Source organism: Abramis brama (assembly GCF_963993115.1).
Source record: "Abramis brama genome assembly, chromosome: 3".
Classification (NCBI taxonomy): Eukaryota; Metazoa; Chordata; class Actinopteri; order Cypriniformes; family Leuciscidae; genus Abramis; species Abramis brama.
Window position 1 is genome coordinate 33,271,500 of NC_139965.1, and position 15,505 is coordinate 33,287,004.

A 15,505-nucleotide genomic window follows, 5' to 3' on the forward strand; every position below is an offset into this window, starting at 1 on the left:
ACATTTTTTTATTTCAAGGCCCCCCTTTGTCTGATATTTGAAGGTTTTCTTATTTAAGCTAATGTAGCCTACCTCTGGTATGTCAATATAATGTACATTTTTTATGTTTTTTAATAAAGTTTTAATTAAGATTATACAATTACAGTTTTTCACAATGAATTGCTAAGACACATTTCTTGAAACCTTCACCCATTTCCTCAAAATTTTAAACACAAAACTACTACTTCCCAACAATATAGTAGGCGAAAAACAGTATGTGACAAAGAAGTATGTCTGAATTCAGTCCTCATAAAAGAGTACACAAAAAGTACCCGGATAACCTACATCTTCCGCTGAGATTCTGAAGTGTGCATACAATGGACACTTTACTATCCCATGAGGCCACGGGAGAGGATTTATGAATGGCAGTGAAGCAACGTAACTGATGCTGTAAGTCATGTGATAAGGGCAACATGGCGAATAGTATGTACAGATTACATTACACACATTCATACTATATAGAACATACTTTTTTAGAGGGCATGAAGTAATTAGCTACTTATTCAAAACAATGCGATTTCGGACACAACCATACTCTTCCTCTCAGATTGACTCCATTCATTGTTTGTGTCAACATTCAGTGCACCTGTGCACTCTGAACTGGCTAATATTTTGTACAGTTGGTTTGATCACATTATTAGAAACAATTTTGAGCCGTTGTGTGTGTAGCCTAAACGATGACAACTGTTTTGTAGTTGTGTTTAACTTCGGTCTGTTTACTGTTTTCCAACACGAAATGTGTTTTAGTGAATGAGAATGTTTAGAGTTTTGCAAAAAGAGTGATTGAGAATTGCAAATGGTGTCCAATTACCTAAACTTGTTTAGGGTTTTATTTAGCCAATTTTGCCATTTATTTGACATGTTTAGACCATTAAGCATTTGGTTCAGATACTGGGGTTTAGTGTTTCAGCTTGAGGAAAACTGTAATACAACAAAATTTTAATTATTTTAATACTTATTAGGGCCCCGGCCACCAGGTTGAGAACTACTGTTGTAGACACTGAATTGGAGAACAAGTTACTTATTTTTAAAGAGTAACAATACATAATGGTGTAGGACAATTACTACAAAGCTGAAGCCACAAATCAACATTATAATTAAATGTTTTATAATAGAAACGAACAGGTGTACTTGAGCAAATGGGGAACTCTAGCAGCTTTGAAGCTTCATGGGTACTGAATTAAAAATAAATATCCGACATAAGAGCTGATGGTTTCAAGTACGACCTGGGTCATGTGCCCGGTCTCAGACCTACATTCCTGTCTTACACTTCTATAAATGAAAGACTAAGGCTCCCCATTATAAAACTGTCATTGATTTCATTGATTTATCTTATTAAAGTGCCCCCTTTATCAAGTGTTTTTTTTGTTTTGTTTTTTTGCCTCAACATATGGATAATTTACATCAGAATCAGTTCCTTTCACAGTTAAAAGCATTTCCTATCATCAACTATGAAGAAAATGTTAAGAGATAGATTCATTCAAACAAAGTGGAAGCAGACAATTTCCAAATGGATACACAAGACTAATGTGACTAAAGACTAAGGCTTTGTAAAACTTTTTTTTTACTCATCTTTTTACATATTTACATACAACCCAATAATGCAACAACACAATTGAGATTTCAAAATAAAAGCTTTTATTATAAAACTATAAGAATTAGGAAAGTTGCTACAGATTTCACCTTCTCATTTAGAAATGGCACATCTGAGAACTTCATGGTCTGGTTTGACCATGAACATCAGCATTGAAACAGAATATTAAACTTTTTCAATAGTCTTGTCCAATGACCTCTGTTTCAACATGGTGTCATACAACATACTTGTATCAGGTTTGTAATTATGCATATTAACACACACGAATACACATTCAGCTTTAGACTGAAAAAAAAAAAAAAATGATATTACATATATCTGACCAATGAAGCCTTTTATGCCAAGTCACAACAGCCAAATTCATTTTTTATTTCATCAGAGAAGACTCCATGTGAACTTTTTTATTTTGGTATGAAAGTTAAACAGCACATCCACAACAGTCAGGTAATGACCTCAAAGAGGCACCATAAAAAAAAACCTGCAAAACAGAGACAGACAGATCCATGGGACTGATTTGCCTAGATCAGCAGCCAATAATAATTATTATGTAAAATGATTTCACTGCTGGCAGGGACATGTCAGTGAGAGCACCAATTTGTAGTCACTGCATCAAAGTCTTGCAAGAGTTTCCCTTAATCGAAAGCAGCGCACGGAGAGGATGGAAAAATGTGAACACACACAGAACAGTTTCAGCTTGAACCAAAAAGCGCATTGGCAAAATCAACATGTGAAAAATAAGCACTAGTGCTCATGCACTCATGTACCATACAAACGGAAAACAGAGAAGATGACAAAAAAAAAAAAAGATAATATGAAATGTCCGGAGCTGAACAAATATGAATAAAACAGCAATCACTTAAACAGCAACAGACAACTTATGGCTGGTTGACCTATGAAGATCATCTGCAGGTTCCATTTTTGCACCAACAGGATTTGGATGAAAAGAAAATCATAATACTGAGTTACTTTTGAACGTTATTTCCTTATGATAACTGAAGGACCTTTATGCTATAACCACACTCGAGCGAGGAGCATGGCTACTTAAAACAAACACGCACACAAAAACATGCTAGTTCACCTGCAGTGATGTTGGTTGGACATTCTCACATTCAAAGCGCGCACACACACCTGTAACAAGCATTACAATAAATCCAACATTTTTTAAAACAGCTTTAAGCCTTCTCTAACAGCTGTGATCATACCTGGTGACTTTTAAATTGCATCTCAAATGACATTTCAAGCATTCGAAATGGTAACAGCACCCTCTACAGTAACGAATGTTTGAGGTAATGTGAAATGATATGATATGCTCAGGTGTTTTCATGATATGTAGTGGTAATGGTGGGTAGGTACCAATGGCACTTAAAACACTCGATACCCAAAAAGTTTAAACCCAAAAACATACAGTTGACCAATGACAACAATTGACCCTAAAATTTCCCCATCTGAAAAGTAACATTTTGACCATTCAAATAATTTCTTTCCAGTAGATTTAAAGAAAAACATACATGATTAGCTTAATAAACCCATCCAAAGAACTTCTTTTCCACTGCCAGAATGCTAAAAATGCCCCTCCTCACAAACACATACCAGCACTGCAGTGCCTCTCTTTAAGTTGAAATACTTTGAATATCTTCTGCTATACACCCAGTAAAAAACTCCAGTTGCTCCTGATACATTATTGATCAACAGGTCTGTCAAACCAGATTCACATAACCATTAAATCCCAGCTGAGGTAGGTGTCCAAAGTGTTCAGCTGCAAAATGTAAATTCTGAGATTTGAGAGATTTAAAATAAAACATAAGCAGCCAATAGGATGAGTCTGCGATGCCACCGAAGGAGGTGGAAATCACAGTCAATAAGTCCAACATGGAGAATCAGAGGCTATCTGAGCCCAGCCCTGGAGGTCATCCACTCTAAACCCTGACACAGCCTGAAACACACACACACACAAAAGTGTTAAATAGGGATGCACTAAAAAGAAAATCCTGCCCAGTACAATAAAAAGATAATTTTCACATTAAGACCAATATAAAAATGTTACACTATTGCCTATAAAATTCAAAACTAAAACAATTAACATAAAAATGAATAGTTAAAAATGTTACAAGTAGACATGTGCTGGTATACAGTAGTACAATATATCACGACAATGAACATGCACAATATTGTTATCGTGGGGCCGTGGGCACTTCAAAATACATTGAATAATTATTTATTACGAATTATTCAGATTTTTAGAACGCATTTTGAGAATACTTTACCCATCAACCGTTTAAAATGCACAACACGCTGTAAACAGCGTCAAAGAGGCATGCGCACACTCTGATGTAAACAAGCCTAACACGCATGAGCAGCGCATGGCGGAATGAGTAAAGGAGACCCGTTGAACGAAAATGCACATTCACTCTCTGACAGCAGGTGGCGCTGATGGAACAGCAGAAATGCTGCAGTTTTAAATGTTTCAAACAGCCATTCAGATTTTTGAATTCGCAAATGGTGTTCATCGCAGAACCGATTACTTAAAGACTTAAAGGAGAACTCCGGTCAATTTTAACATTTTTTTGTAAATTTGGAGTGCTGTCAGTACAGAGAACGACGACAAAAATCTGTGTTGCCTACACCATGTTATCCTCTTTTTAAAATTTGCACCCTGTTGACTTAAATGGGGCAAGTTTTAAACCTGCTTTTAGCCTCTTAACATCCTTGATGTGTCATTACAAGTGCACAGCCAATGTGAGTGATTCCTTCAGAGTGAACACGGTGAATCTGACTGCAGTAGATGTGAAAGATATGAATAAAAGTGATGTTAATTCAGCCAGCGCTCATACCTGTATTTACATCCTGTTTTCGGTCAAAGTCCACAGTAGTCGATTGTCGAGTTCTCCACTGTTGCTTAGTTACCTATGATCACACGCATGAACTCGACAATCGACTACTGTGGACTACATGGCTGTGCACTTGTAATGACACATCAAGGATGTTAAGAGGCTAAAAGCAGGTTTAAAACTTGCCCCATTGAAGTCAACAGGGTGCAAATTTTAAAAAGAGGGTAACACGGTGTAGGCAACACCGATTTTTGTCGTTGTTCTCTGTATTGACAGCACTCCAAATTTACAAAAAAATGAGCTCAATGTTAAAATTGACCGGAGTTCTCCTTTAAGGCTATTTATTTTCAAATTAAAACATTTTTATATTTTAATCTGGACTACAACATGCCCTAGATATTGTTTGAAATAAATATGTTCTGATTCTTTATTGTTCAGTCACTTTATATTTATATTATATATAATAATCTCAACATTTAATAATACATTATTCAAATCAAAAGTTGTATTAAAAAAATTAAAATTAAAAATGTATTATTTAATGGACCTGAGCTAACAAACTAACAGTAGTATTTTTTAACTAACATTAACAAAGAATAAATACTTCTGTAACAAATCTAGCTATTGCTCATTGTTAATGTTAGTTAATGCATTAATGAGACCTTATTGTAAAATGATACCCATTGTTCTTTATAATTCTTTTGCACTTTAATCTGTTTGAAACATTTGTCGACTTTGAACATTTAAATACAATAAAGCAATACACAAAAATATTTAGTTCTTTTTGTTACAAGGGAAAAAGTTATTTAATCTGTTATAGTGACAGTGTACTCTTAGTGATAGTAACTCTTTTTCTGCAACTTATTTCAATATCGTGATAATACCGTATACCGTGATAAAAGCTTTAGAAATGATCGCAACATGAACATTTTTATACCGTCACATGCCTAGTTACAAGAGAACAAGCGTCACAGAATTAGTGTATGAAAAATTTATATTTGCAATAGATTACATTTAACATAGTTGTTAAATTATGTTTAAAAGGATTAACGGTAAGCAATAATTAGATGATAGCAAAGCTAATCTAAATGAACAATGAAATATCGACCAATTTTGATTGAGACTGCAGATGTGAAACTGTGTATTATTAGTCAATAAAATGTAATACTGATACATCTGAGAGAGAGATGATATTTTTGGAGAGAGTTAGAACATGATTCATTTAATCTGCTAGCAGAAGTGTCTAGCAAAGCAAGGAACAAAGAGCGTTAATAAGCGCAAACCCTGCCCTGCAGCCAATCACAGGTAACTGCATGATTGAGTTGACCAATGAAATCAGCTGTGAGGCAGGCTTTGGAAAAAATCTACTTATTAGGCTGCTGATATGATCTCCATGAAGTGTGCATCCTTTTGAAGATTTTTCTCTATGGGTAAAACATTATTTAAATTTTAACTTGCTCTGTTTTATTGTATTATTAAATTTTTACATCATTAATCAAGCAATAACTGCAGGCTAGAATAGTTAATGTTCAGAGGTAGTGCAGGTCTTACCCTTCTCCAGTAAGTGCACAGCAGGATTGGATGTGCCATGGATGATCCTTGATGGAGCTGAGGGTCAGGTATTTGGAAATCTCTGCTGCAGACATACAGCCCTTCATGTCTTGCTTATTAGCAAAGATCAACACCGCAGCTTTGCGGAGATCCTAAGTGAATGATGAAGAAAAAACAACAACTGAAAAACAGAATCAACATTTTGCGAGCGCGAAGCTTTATATTCATCCTCCAGAGTTTTATGTGTGTGGTGTAAATGTTAAAGCATTACCTCGTGTGCTAGCATTCTGTAGAGCTCTTCTTTAGAAATGGCTAGTCTCTCTCTGTCAGTACTGTCCACTACCAGTATGATGAACTACCAAAGAAAACACACACACAAAGCATTATCATCAGATGTCAGGCAGCATACTGTTGCACTTGCATTCAGAGGTGGTTTCTAAGTTTAGCAAGGCCACAGAGTAGTTTGTTGCTCAGAGTACACACGACCTTGGCAGAAATGGTGTATCTATGGTCTGTAAGAGCGAGTGCTCCTGAATAAAGCTTGACAGCAGGGCCCCACCACAAATCTCATACGCACACTTTCTGAATGAAAGGCAGGGGTCTCGCTATTCAAACCTCTTTGTGTAACCCTGAACTTTGAACTGTGAATCAGACACCAGCTGCTAAGATCTAGCGGAATTACCGCTGCGCACAACTGTTGTTCAAACTATTGTTCACAGCAGACTGGACCCACAGCTGTTCATCTCACCATATTATCTTTAAAGATGCTATTAGTTTGTGCATGTGCTGTTAGATACTGGTACTAAAAATACCCATTTGAAGATGTATCTGTATGAGCACATTCTAGTCAAAAGTTGGTTTTTGACATTTAAAATAAAACTGGGAACACTTAAAGGGATAGTTCACCCAGAAATGAAAATTGTGTCATAATTTACTCACCCTCAAGTTGTGCCAAACCTGTGTGAATTTCTTTCTTCTGCTGAACACAAAAGAAGATATTTTGCTGAATGTCAGTAACCAAACATTTGATTGGCCCCATTGACTTCCACTGTATTTTTATTCCATGCAATGGAAGTCAATGGGGTCCATCAACTGTTTGATTAATGATTACCCATATCCTTCGAAATATCTTCTTTTGTGTTCAGCAGAAGAAAGAAATTCACACAGGTTTGGCACAACTTGAGGGTGAGTAAATTATGACACAATTTTCATTTTTAGGTGAACTATCCTTTTAACTGAAAGGTTCTATATGTTAAGACTGCATGAAATAACAATGGACAATACATTTAATGCATCTTTTAAACTTGAATTGTTACATATTACCAATACCTTTCTGACATTTCAGGTTGTATAAATTAACATAAGCAAATGTATTATGAAGAAACATGAATTAAAGTACATTTATAAATGAACATTTACCTAGATTAATAAATGTACAAATTATTGTTCATTGTTAGTTCATAAAATATTTCCAAAGTCTTTTCCAATAGCGTAAGTTTGTCCACTGAAATAGGGAGTTGCAGGACCTGATATTGTGAAAGCACATACATTCTTACAGATATTTTTTTTTTTAAAGAAATAATAATTTATTCTACTAGAACGCATTCAATTCAAAAGCCTGTATAGTATATGCATTTATAATGTTGCAAAATACTTCCATTTCAAGTCTTTTGAAACTTTCAATTCATCAAAGAATCCTGAAAAATAAAAAATCAGCATATTCAGCAAATATTCAGCAGCACAACACTGTTAATAATAAGAAATGTTTCTTGAGCAGCCAATCAGAATATTAGAATGATTTCTGAAGGATCATGGATGTTTTTCCATCACAGGAATAGATTACATTTTAAATAAATAAATAAATAAATAAATAAATAAATAAAATATATATATATATATATATATATATATATATATATATATATATATAACAACACTTTCACAATATTGCATTATTTTAAACTTCAAATAAATGCAGCCCCCTTAAGCATAAGACACTTCTTTAAGAAGATATGCGGATTCAATTCACGCGTCATGTTCCCAAGCCATTACATCTTTCTCTGCCAATGATTTCCTGTCTACTCTGTGAGGTCTCTGTGAATACAAAAACAGGCCTAAAACAGGACGCAGGAAATTCATCCTCGGTCTGTTTATCCTACACATTTGTTTTCTCTCTTCCAGCTCGTGAAGTCCCATTTACAATTCAACAACACGGAACTGACTTCAGCTGAACAACAGCCAGAATGTATTATTTTCCTGTTATCATCGTAAAGCTGCTTTGAAACAATCTGTATTGTATAAAACGCTATATAAATAAAGGTGACTTGACAGCAGCACCAATCAGAAACCGCCTGTAAAATCTCTCATGGGACCTATATCCACTTCAATTTCATCTGCAAAGCATTTAAAAAAAAATCAATTATGTAATCCAGTCCCCTCTTGTGTGAAGTTTTCAATTCTGTTAATACAATCATCACCTATCAAAGGGGTTCAGCCTCCAGCAGTGTAGTGTATAAGTGCATTACCTCAGTGTTGGAGTAGTATGTGTTCCAAGAGGAACGGAGACTCTCCTGACCACCGATATCCCACATCAGGAAGTGGGTTTTCTTCACCACTATTTCTTCCACATTGCTGCCAATCGTAGGAGACGTGTGCACCACCTCATTCATTAAACTGCACAACAAAACAGGTTCAGATAAAACAAACCGCAGAGCAGTTTGTATACTTCACATTAATTACCACATTGGAAACTTTACCCATCTGTCCATACAGTATCTCAATCTATTGTTTTACTGTATACTGCACATTATATGATGAATAAATTGCCATGTTTAGTGTGTATTGTATGTCCATTCTCACCGTAACAATTTTGGCTGGCCCAGGCGTGTGGCAATAAAGACTCTATTCTATTATTCAATGAATTAGAGACTACGAATATAAATAAAGAGCAATAAAGATTCTAATCAAGTAAATAAAATATCTATTACTCACAATTGATAAAGTATAGTGGTCTTTCCAGCATTGTCCAGCCCCACAATTATCACCTTGTGTTCTGCATAACAGAAGAAAATATATTACAGATTAAAAGAATGGTCAAATTAATATTACAAGAACTTTATTTAAAATTCAAATGCAACAAATTAATCTCAATAAATAAGGATAAGAAAATATGTGAAATGCCATAAAATTTTAAATACAATGCAATCCATAATTAAAGTGGGTTCATTGCGTTAACTGTGCTCTTTCCTTCAGAGCTAGTTTGTTTCTGTTGTTCTCTCTGTTCTAACTCCCAGATAATTGGTCCAGCAATCCCATACAAACACACAACTCCCAGCCACATGGGAAGCACAATTGCATAACAGAGGAAGATGTGATTAGATAAACCACTGATCCATCCTCCTTTATCAGAGCTCAATGTGAGGAAATTCTGACAGCCTCTCTCTCTCTGTGTGTGTGTGTGTGTGTGTGTGTGTGTGTGTGTGTGTGTGTATATCTGAGAGGGCACATTTTGATATTTTTCACCTTTAAACTCTGATGTGAACTACAGGAAGCAGGACTGGATAACTCATGATATCTTTGGCTGCTCCACAAAGACTATTTCACGCCTATTACTTCCTCCAGAAGCACCGACCCCTATTTTACTCCTGTATGCCTCCAGCAAAAATGTCACAGGGGCAAACTAAAGCCATGAAGAGAGACTGTTTATTAAGACTACAGTTACACTTCCCACAGGTTTTGGTGGAACTTTTCATAACAAACTCAAGGACAAATTTAGCCTGATTCTAATGCAAGACTACTAGTGCTACTGCTCTACGCTTTAGCCAAAGGATAAAACCATTGAACATTAAAGTGAGCGGTTAATGATTTACAAGACCAGTAGGTCCTAATTTATTTAAAGGGGTCATATTATGCCCTTTCACGGAGTCTTGATTTTGTTTTTGGGGTGTACTAGAATATGCTTTCATGCTTGATTGTTCAAAAACACATTTTTCACATATTTTACATTATTACAGCTCCTCTCTCTCCAGTCTGTCCCGAACGCGTTGTTTAGTTCTGGTTTCGATGAAGTCCCTCCTTCCGAAATACAAAATGTGCTGTGATTGGTTAGACCCTGACAATGATTCAGACCATGGGCATCGGAAGAAAAAAAAAAGTGGGTGGGTCCTCCCCCAGAAAAATGTTACTGGAGTAAATACCATTTCATGTAGGCTATTCTGGTGCCTTTTAATTAAGTAAAAGTAAACAAAACTCCACTTCACGTCAGGCGGTTCTTTGCCTCCAAGTCGTGCATTAAATGCACAGCTATCCGTGGATTATCCCGCTAATACCATGGTCATCTGCCAGCAATGACAATTTAAAGCTGTTATTGATGTTTGCAACGCAATATTTGACTGGAAAAGTACAACGGGCGGTTACTTTCGTCAGTTGCGGCTCGTTGAGAAATATAATGTAGTGATTCAGCGGAGTTTAATTTATTAGGGAATTCCCTAATAATTGGATTTGACTGACAGCGCTATGAAAAGACAAATGCGCTGAATCAGAGACGGTAAAAGTAAGTGGGTCCAATATCATTGGTCTTAAAAAGTGGGTGGGTCTTGTCCCACCCATATACAATGGTTCCGACGCCCATGATTCAGACCCTGACAATGTTAACAAACAAGAGGATCATCCAGAATGGATTTCATGCACAGACTTTACAAGCACAGATTTCACAGGACGTTTAAGAGTGGTATGTTTTTCTTGTACTTTATAGGTACGATGTTATCCACCATTTAATCATGATATTTGTCGGAAAACTATGGTAATCAATCACAAAAACATGGATAATTTTCCTAAGGGGCGGTGAACAGTCTTACAAAAGTGAGAGCGTACAAAAGATATAGTAAACACTATATCAGCACTAATGTTGGCTGGCAGGTGAGCATAGCAACAACATAAATAGAAAACCCAACTACAAATAAGATGTGATTCTGGAAGCTGTTCTTCGTAAAATGTGCAGCGCACAGATAAACATCTTGATTATAATGTTCAGGATCAGTGTTTAAAATAAATTTGACCCATTCTAAGTTCATCAGCCTTAGGAAGGTCAAACAAATGAGTTGTGGTCTCTTTGACATAGCAGCTAGGCTAATCCAGGCCTCGTCCGCTTTTCTGCCTATTCCGTGGGCAGGGATTATTTAAATGAGGAACATTATGACTTTGTAAAGCCCGGAAAAATCGCGTCATCATCTAAAATCGCGTCCAAACGAGCCGTTTGTTGTAGCTCTTGGAAAGTGGATTCTGTTAAATAAAATATCTCCCTTTAGAGTCGACTTTGAGCTTTGTAACCTAGCAGATCTTTTTATGCTCAAACAGCAACATTAATAATAATTATAATACGATACTGTTACGATATAATATGACTGCAGGAACGATTGTGTATTAGAGAGAGCAACGCTCAATGTAATGAATTGACTTGTCCTCTTCAGGACAGTAATCCAGGGAATTAGGAAAGAGAATGGGATTACAAATCCAACAGACAGAATTCCTTCTATGTATACAGAAGTAGACCAAAGAGCTATCCTACTTTCTCCTGGGACCTCGAACTGGACCTAGAGCAAGACTCAGCATTTAGCCCAAAGGACTGTCTAGTTCATTTGTAAGGAACAAATCTAGCACACACAAGAAATCATATGTTAACAATAATTAACAAGTAGAAACTTCTATGAATGCAAATAAATTGGTGTCAGAAATTATTGAAAGTGCACGCAATATCAACAACGTCCATCCCAGTGTTAAAGGAACATCTGTCCTACATTACAGCAATCTGGATGTGGTTAGGAATGTTTGTCAGGGGACAAAACTGCTAAAAAAAATACACTGGAAATACTATTTGGTTGGTAAAAATTCAGTTAGAAGTGTAATTTGGAAACAATCCAGTACACAAGTTAAAATCTCTGCAGCTTCTGTGAATTTGTCCATCATTGTGTGTCCTGAAGGCTGGATCTCTCTGGGCAGGCTCAACTGACTGCTGAAATAGGCGAACAATGGGAGAGGAAAACGCTGCTTTTGTTTGCCAGGTGCTTGTGGCGTCTGTTTCTCTACACAAAAGCATTTTCAATTCAAATCAGTTCCTTTTATTGTCATTCCACAAGTTGGAGCTGATATCTGACCCCTCTGTCCTCTGGACCTACATCATGAGAGACACATCTGTCACAGCAGCAGTTAAGACATACATCAGTCGAAAAAAGAAAAAAAAAGCATTAATATAGCCAAGAGCTGGAGAATAGCTGGAGTTTCATCACAGGCTAGTTGTAGGCAGCAAAATCCACTATGGCAAAACCATTGCTTTTTCATGCACTGATCAACTGAGGTTTTGGGCTACCAAGAAAACACACAAAATACACATTTAAGTATTTAATTTATTGCAGTATCAATTTGTGTCTGTAGATTTCAGATATCTTTTAAAGGCCAAGTTGCACTGCACAGCAACATCTCCACTTCAGTAACTTTGTTACTTTCTCTAAGTTTTTATGGAGTGACAAAAAGAGTTCCAAAATCCTATCTGTAGAAACCTTTAACTCCGTGTAAACAAAATGAAACAAATTTTAAATCTGGCTTTATCAAATGTTCAGATTTCTGTTCTGGAAATGTATCCAGTGTATATTTAATAAGGTAATGCATTATTTGCATATTTACACATTTCACAAAATGTAATACAAACAATTTTCTGTACTGTGATTAATCAACGGGGGGAATTTAATATATTATAATATTATTATTTTATTTTTTTTACCTATTGGGTAATTTTTATTTATTTAAATTTTTAAATTGGGTAAGGTTTAAGCTTGACATTATAGCTTGCGGTTTACGTGTCTTACAACAACATACAGTCTTCAGAAAGCACGTTATGGCATCAACAAGTGGATAATACTCAGTTTATGTGCAGATCATTTAGGAGACATTTAACGTTAGATCTGACCCATCTGTTACCTTCACCACTAACCAGATCATCTGAAGTGTTTGAGCTACCGGGAGAAGGTAACGGACAGGTAGCCGACTAACGAACCGTTACAAGGTGAAAACACGATCAGGTCGGTTTAAAATATAGGATAAACACAAGTAAACGTGTCAGTGAGAGACATGGTTTCGATAGGTTAACATTGGCACAACGCAGCGGATTTGAAACGAGCTCACTAGCATTAACATTAGCTCAGTTCCGCTGGATATCTGCCCGAGGCAGACAACAGTCAAAACAACTCGCTATAGTACAATCCAGTCAGAACAACACCTCTTACCTTGATTACAAAAGAAGCTCCATAGTTTGGCGAAAATTAGACCCATGTCTCCTGGTGTGTGAGAGAGCGTGTCCAGTGAGTGTGAGTTTAGCGAGAGGCCTACAGCAGCTGTCCGTGAAGCCGTTATTTCTTCATAAACCCGCTCGCGCCATGCAGATACGATAAGTCAGCAGCACATGCCTCCTGTCCGTGTGTGTGTGTCCACGGTGTGTTCACCCAGGCGAGCAGCTCCCGAGCACTTTCTTCTTTCTTTGTGATCAGATCAAGTGTGCGACAGATGCGAGCGCGGCGGATACATCACTGTCCAAACACAAGCCTCTTCACTTCCCAGGTCGCTCTGACCTCATCCACATTTTCCTCATGGACAAAAAAACCGCACATCAGCTCCCTTTGTCAAGCTACACACGGGTAGGTGCACAGGAGGACCTCAGGGGAGTTAAACCACGCATATGTGAAATTGTGCATGTGCTGCTGCTGGGTAAATAACAAGATCTCACTCTCTTTTGCTGTGCTGTACACACAAAACACACACCATCCCCCATCAGTGTTACACGTGTGAGGATCATGACGTGCACACATCCAACCCACAAGTGTTTTCTTCTTCTTCTTTGGTGAACCCACAAGTGTCACTCACATCCATACAATGTGTTTTATATTTAATTAAAAATCCCTGTTGAACATTGAATCTACTGTATACTAGAACACGGTTGCAAACACAATTTTAATTTTCTTTTTAAATTGACATGGACATATCCTATAAGCAGATAGATGGGCAGGTATGCAGGCACATAGACAGGTAGTTAGTATGCAGGTAGACATGGTGGCTGTCAGATAGATAGATTCATAAATGGTGGATTGATTGATTTAATGTTTTACTCACCTGAATCAAAACTAGGGTATGACCAAAAACCACAGCACTCTGCATTGATTTTGACCACTGAGAGGAAACTGGTTGGTTACTCATGTCTTTTTCTGTTTTGCCTGAACCACAAGTTCCCTCCTGCCTGCAGCAGAGCTTATTTGCACTATAATGTGAAATCTTATAGTGAAATGGAGGCTGTATGCAAGTACCGTGTCTGCTAAGAATCTACCGTAATAAGAAATTATTTGCCATTTTACTGAACACTGTCATATGGTTGTCTCAGATTAGCAAATGGTATATGTCATAATATGACCTAAACACTTAACAACTTCTTTATCATTCATCAGAAATCTGATTGGTGTCACACTTCAAGAAATACGACTTCAGTTAAAATCTAGTTGAACTTTAATGCTACATAACCACATTTAAATGAATCAGTGTGTACAGACACTTGGTAAATGTGTTTACAGTGTTGCACTAAGAAAACTAGCAGGTGCTCTGGATGGTTTGAAGACAGAAATGTGAGAACTTAGATTTTAAATAAAAAAACAAATATTTTTTCATTTAAAGGCACACTATGTAATTTTTCGCCACTAGAGGTCGTTTATTCAAAACAAAGGCGTAGCTTGATGACGCCTTGCTTTCGCAGAGTCATGGGAGTTCTTCACAGTGTGTCTTCACACAGCCGGTGGAGAATCCGACGAGACTTGGACAGAAATCATATGGATGACCGGTAATGTAAGATTTGTTAACATAACGAAAGCCATTGGAGCGGAACGAGGCCGCTGGAGCGATTGCTAATGAGAAACAAGCACGACACACAGCTCGAAGGCAGTGGAGCTTTTATTATGACGACGCACGTACACGGTCCGTGTCCTTGTTAAAACTGCTTATTTCTCTGGATTTAAACATTCTTAGAAACATTTGGGATAATGTAAGAACACAAATCATCAAAATATAACATTGTTCTGGGTTTTGGATAGGCTATTTGAATCCAAATATCTTACATATTGTGCCTTTAAGATGTGAAGTTGTCTAAATATTCCTTTTGTGGCAAGACAACATTTCTTGGTGTAATTTCTTTAACATAAGAGTAGGTGCAGCCATTTGCAATTTGTAAAACTATGTTTGATGTGAGCAGGCCACTTGTTGAATCAAATATGCAGCATGCTGGGAACAATACTACAGTTTAATTCATAGTATCCGGCATGTTCTTATGCAAAAGTTAAGCAGAGAAAAATGAAGAAGTGCTTGACTTTAAACACATCTGTAATCTAGCCAATAGATAAGAAAGAATCTGAAAAATATAAACATTTCAATTTTGCAAACCAGACATGGTGTAAATGAATAATGA

At 36.7% G+C, this 15,505-nt stretch overlaps 1 protein-coding gene across 1 annotated transcript; it reads right to left on the reverse strand.

Annotated features, from left to right (window-relative positions):
- Positions 1 to 1,654: 1,654 nt before the first annotated feature.
- arl8 (ADP-ribosylation factor-like 8) lies at positions 1,655 to 13,849 on the reverse strand. The gene is made up of 6 exons (XM_084108184.1): positions 13,290 to 13,849; positions 9,004 to 9,064; positions 8,538 to 8,685; positions 6,284 to 6,367; positions 6,013 to 6,164; positions 1,655 to 3,566 (listed from the first exon to the last, which is right to left on the reverse strand). The coding sequence occupies exons 1-6, from the start codon at positions 13,333 to 13,335 to the stop codon at positions 3,518 to 3,520; spliced, it is 540 nt and encodes a 179-aa protein (XP_083964310.1). The 5' UTR covers positions 13,336 to 13,849; the 3' UTR covers positions 1,655 to 3,517.
- Positions 13,850 to 15,505: the final 1,656 nt, after the last annotated feature.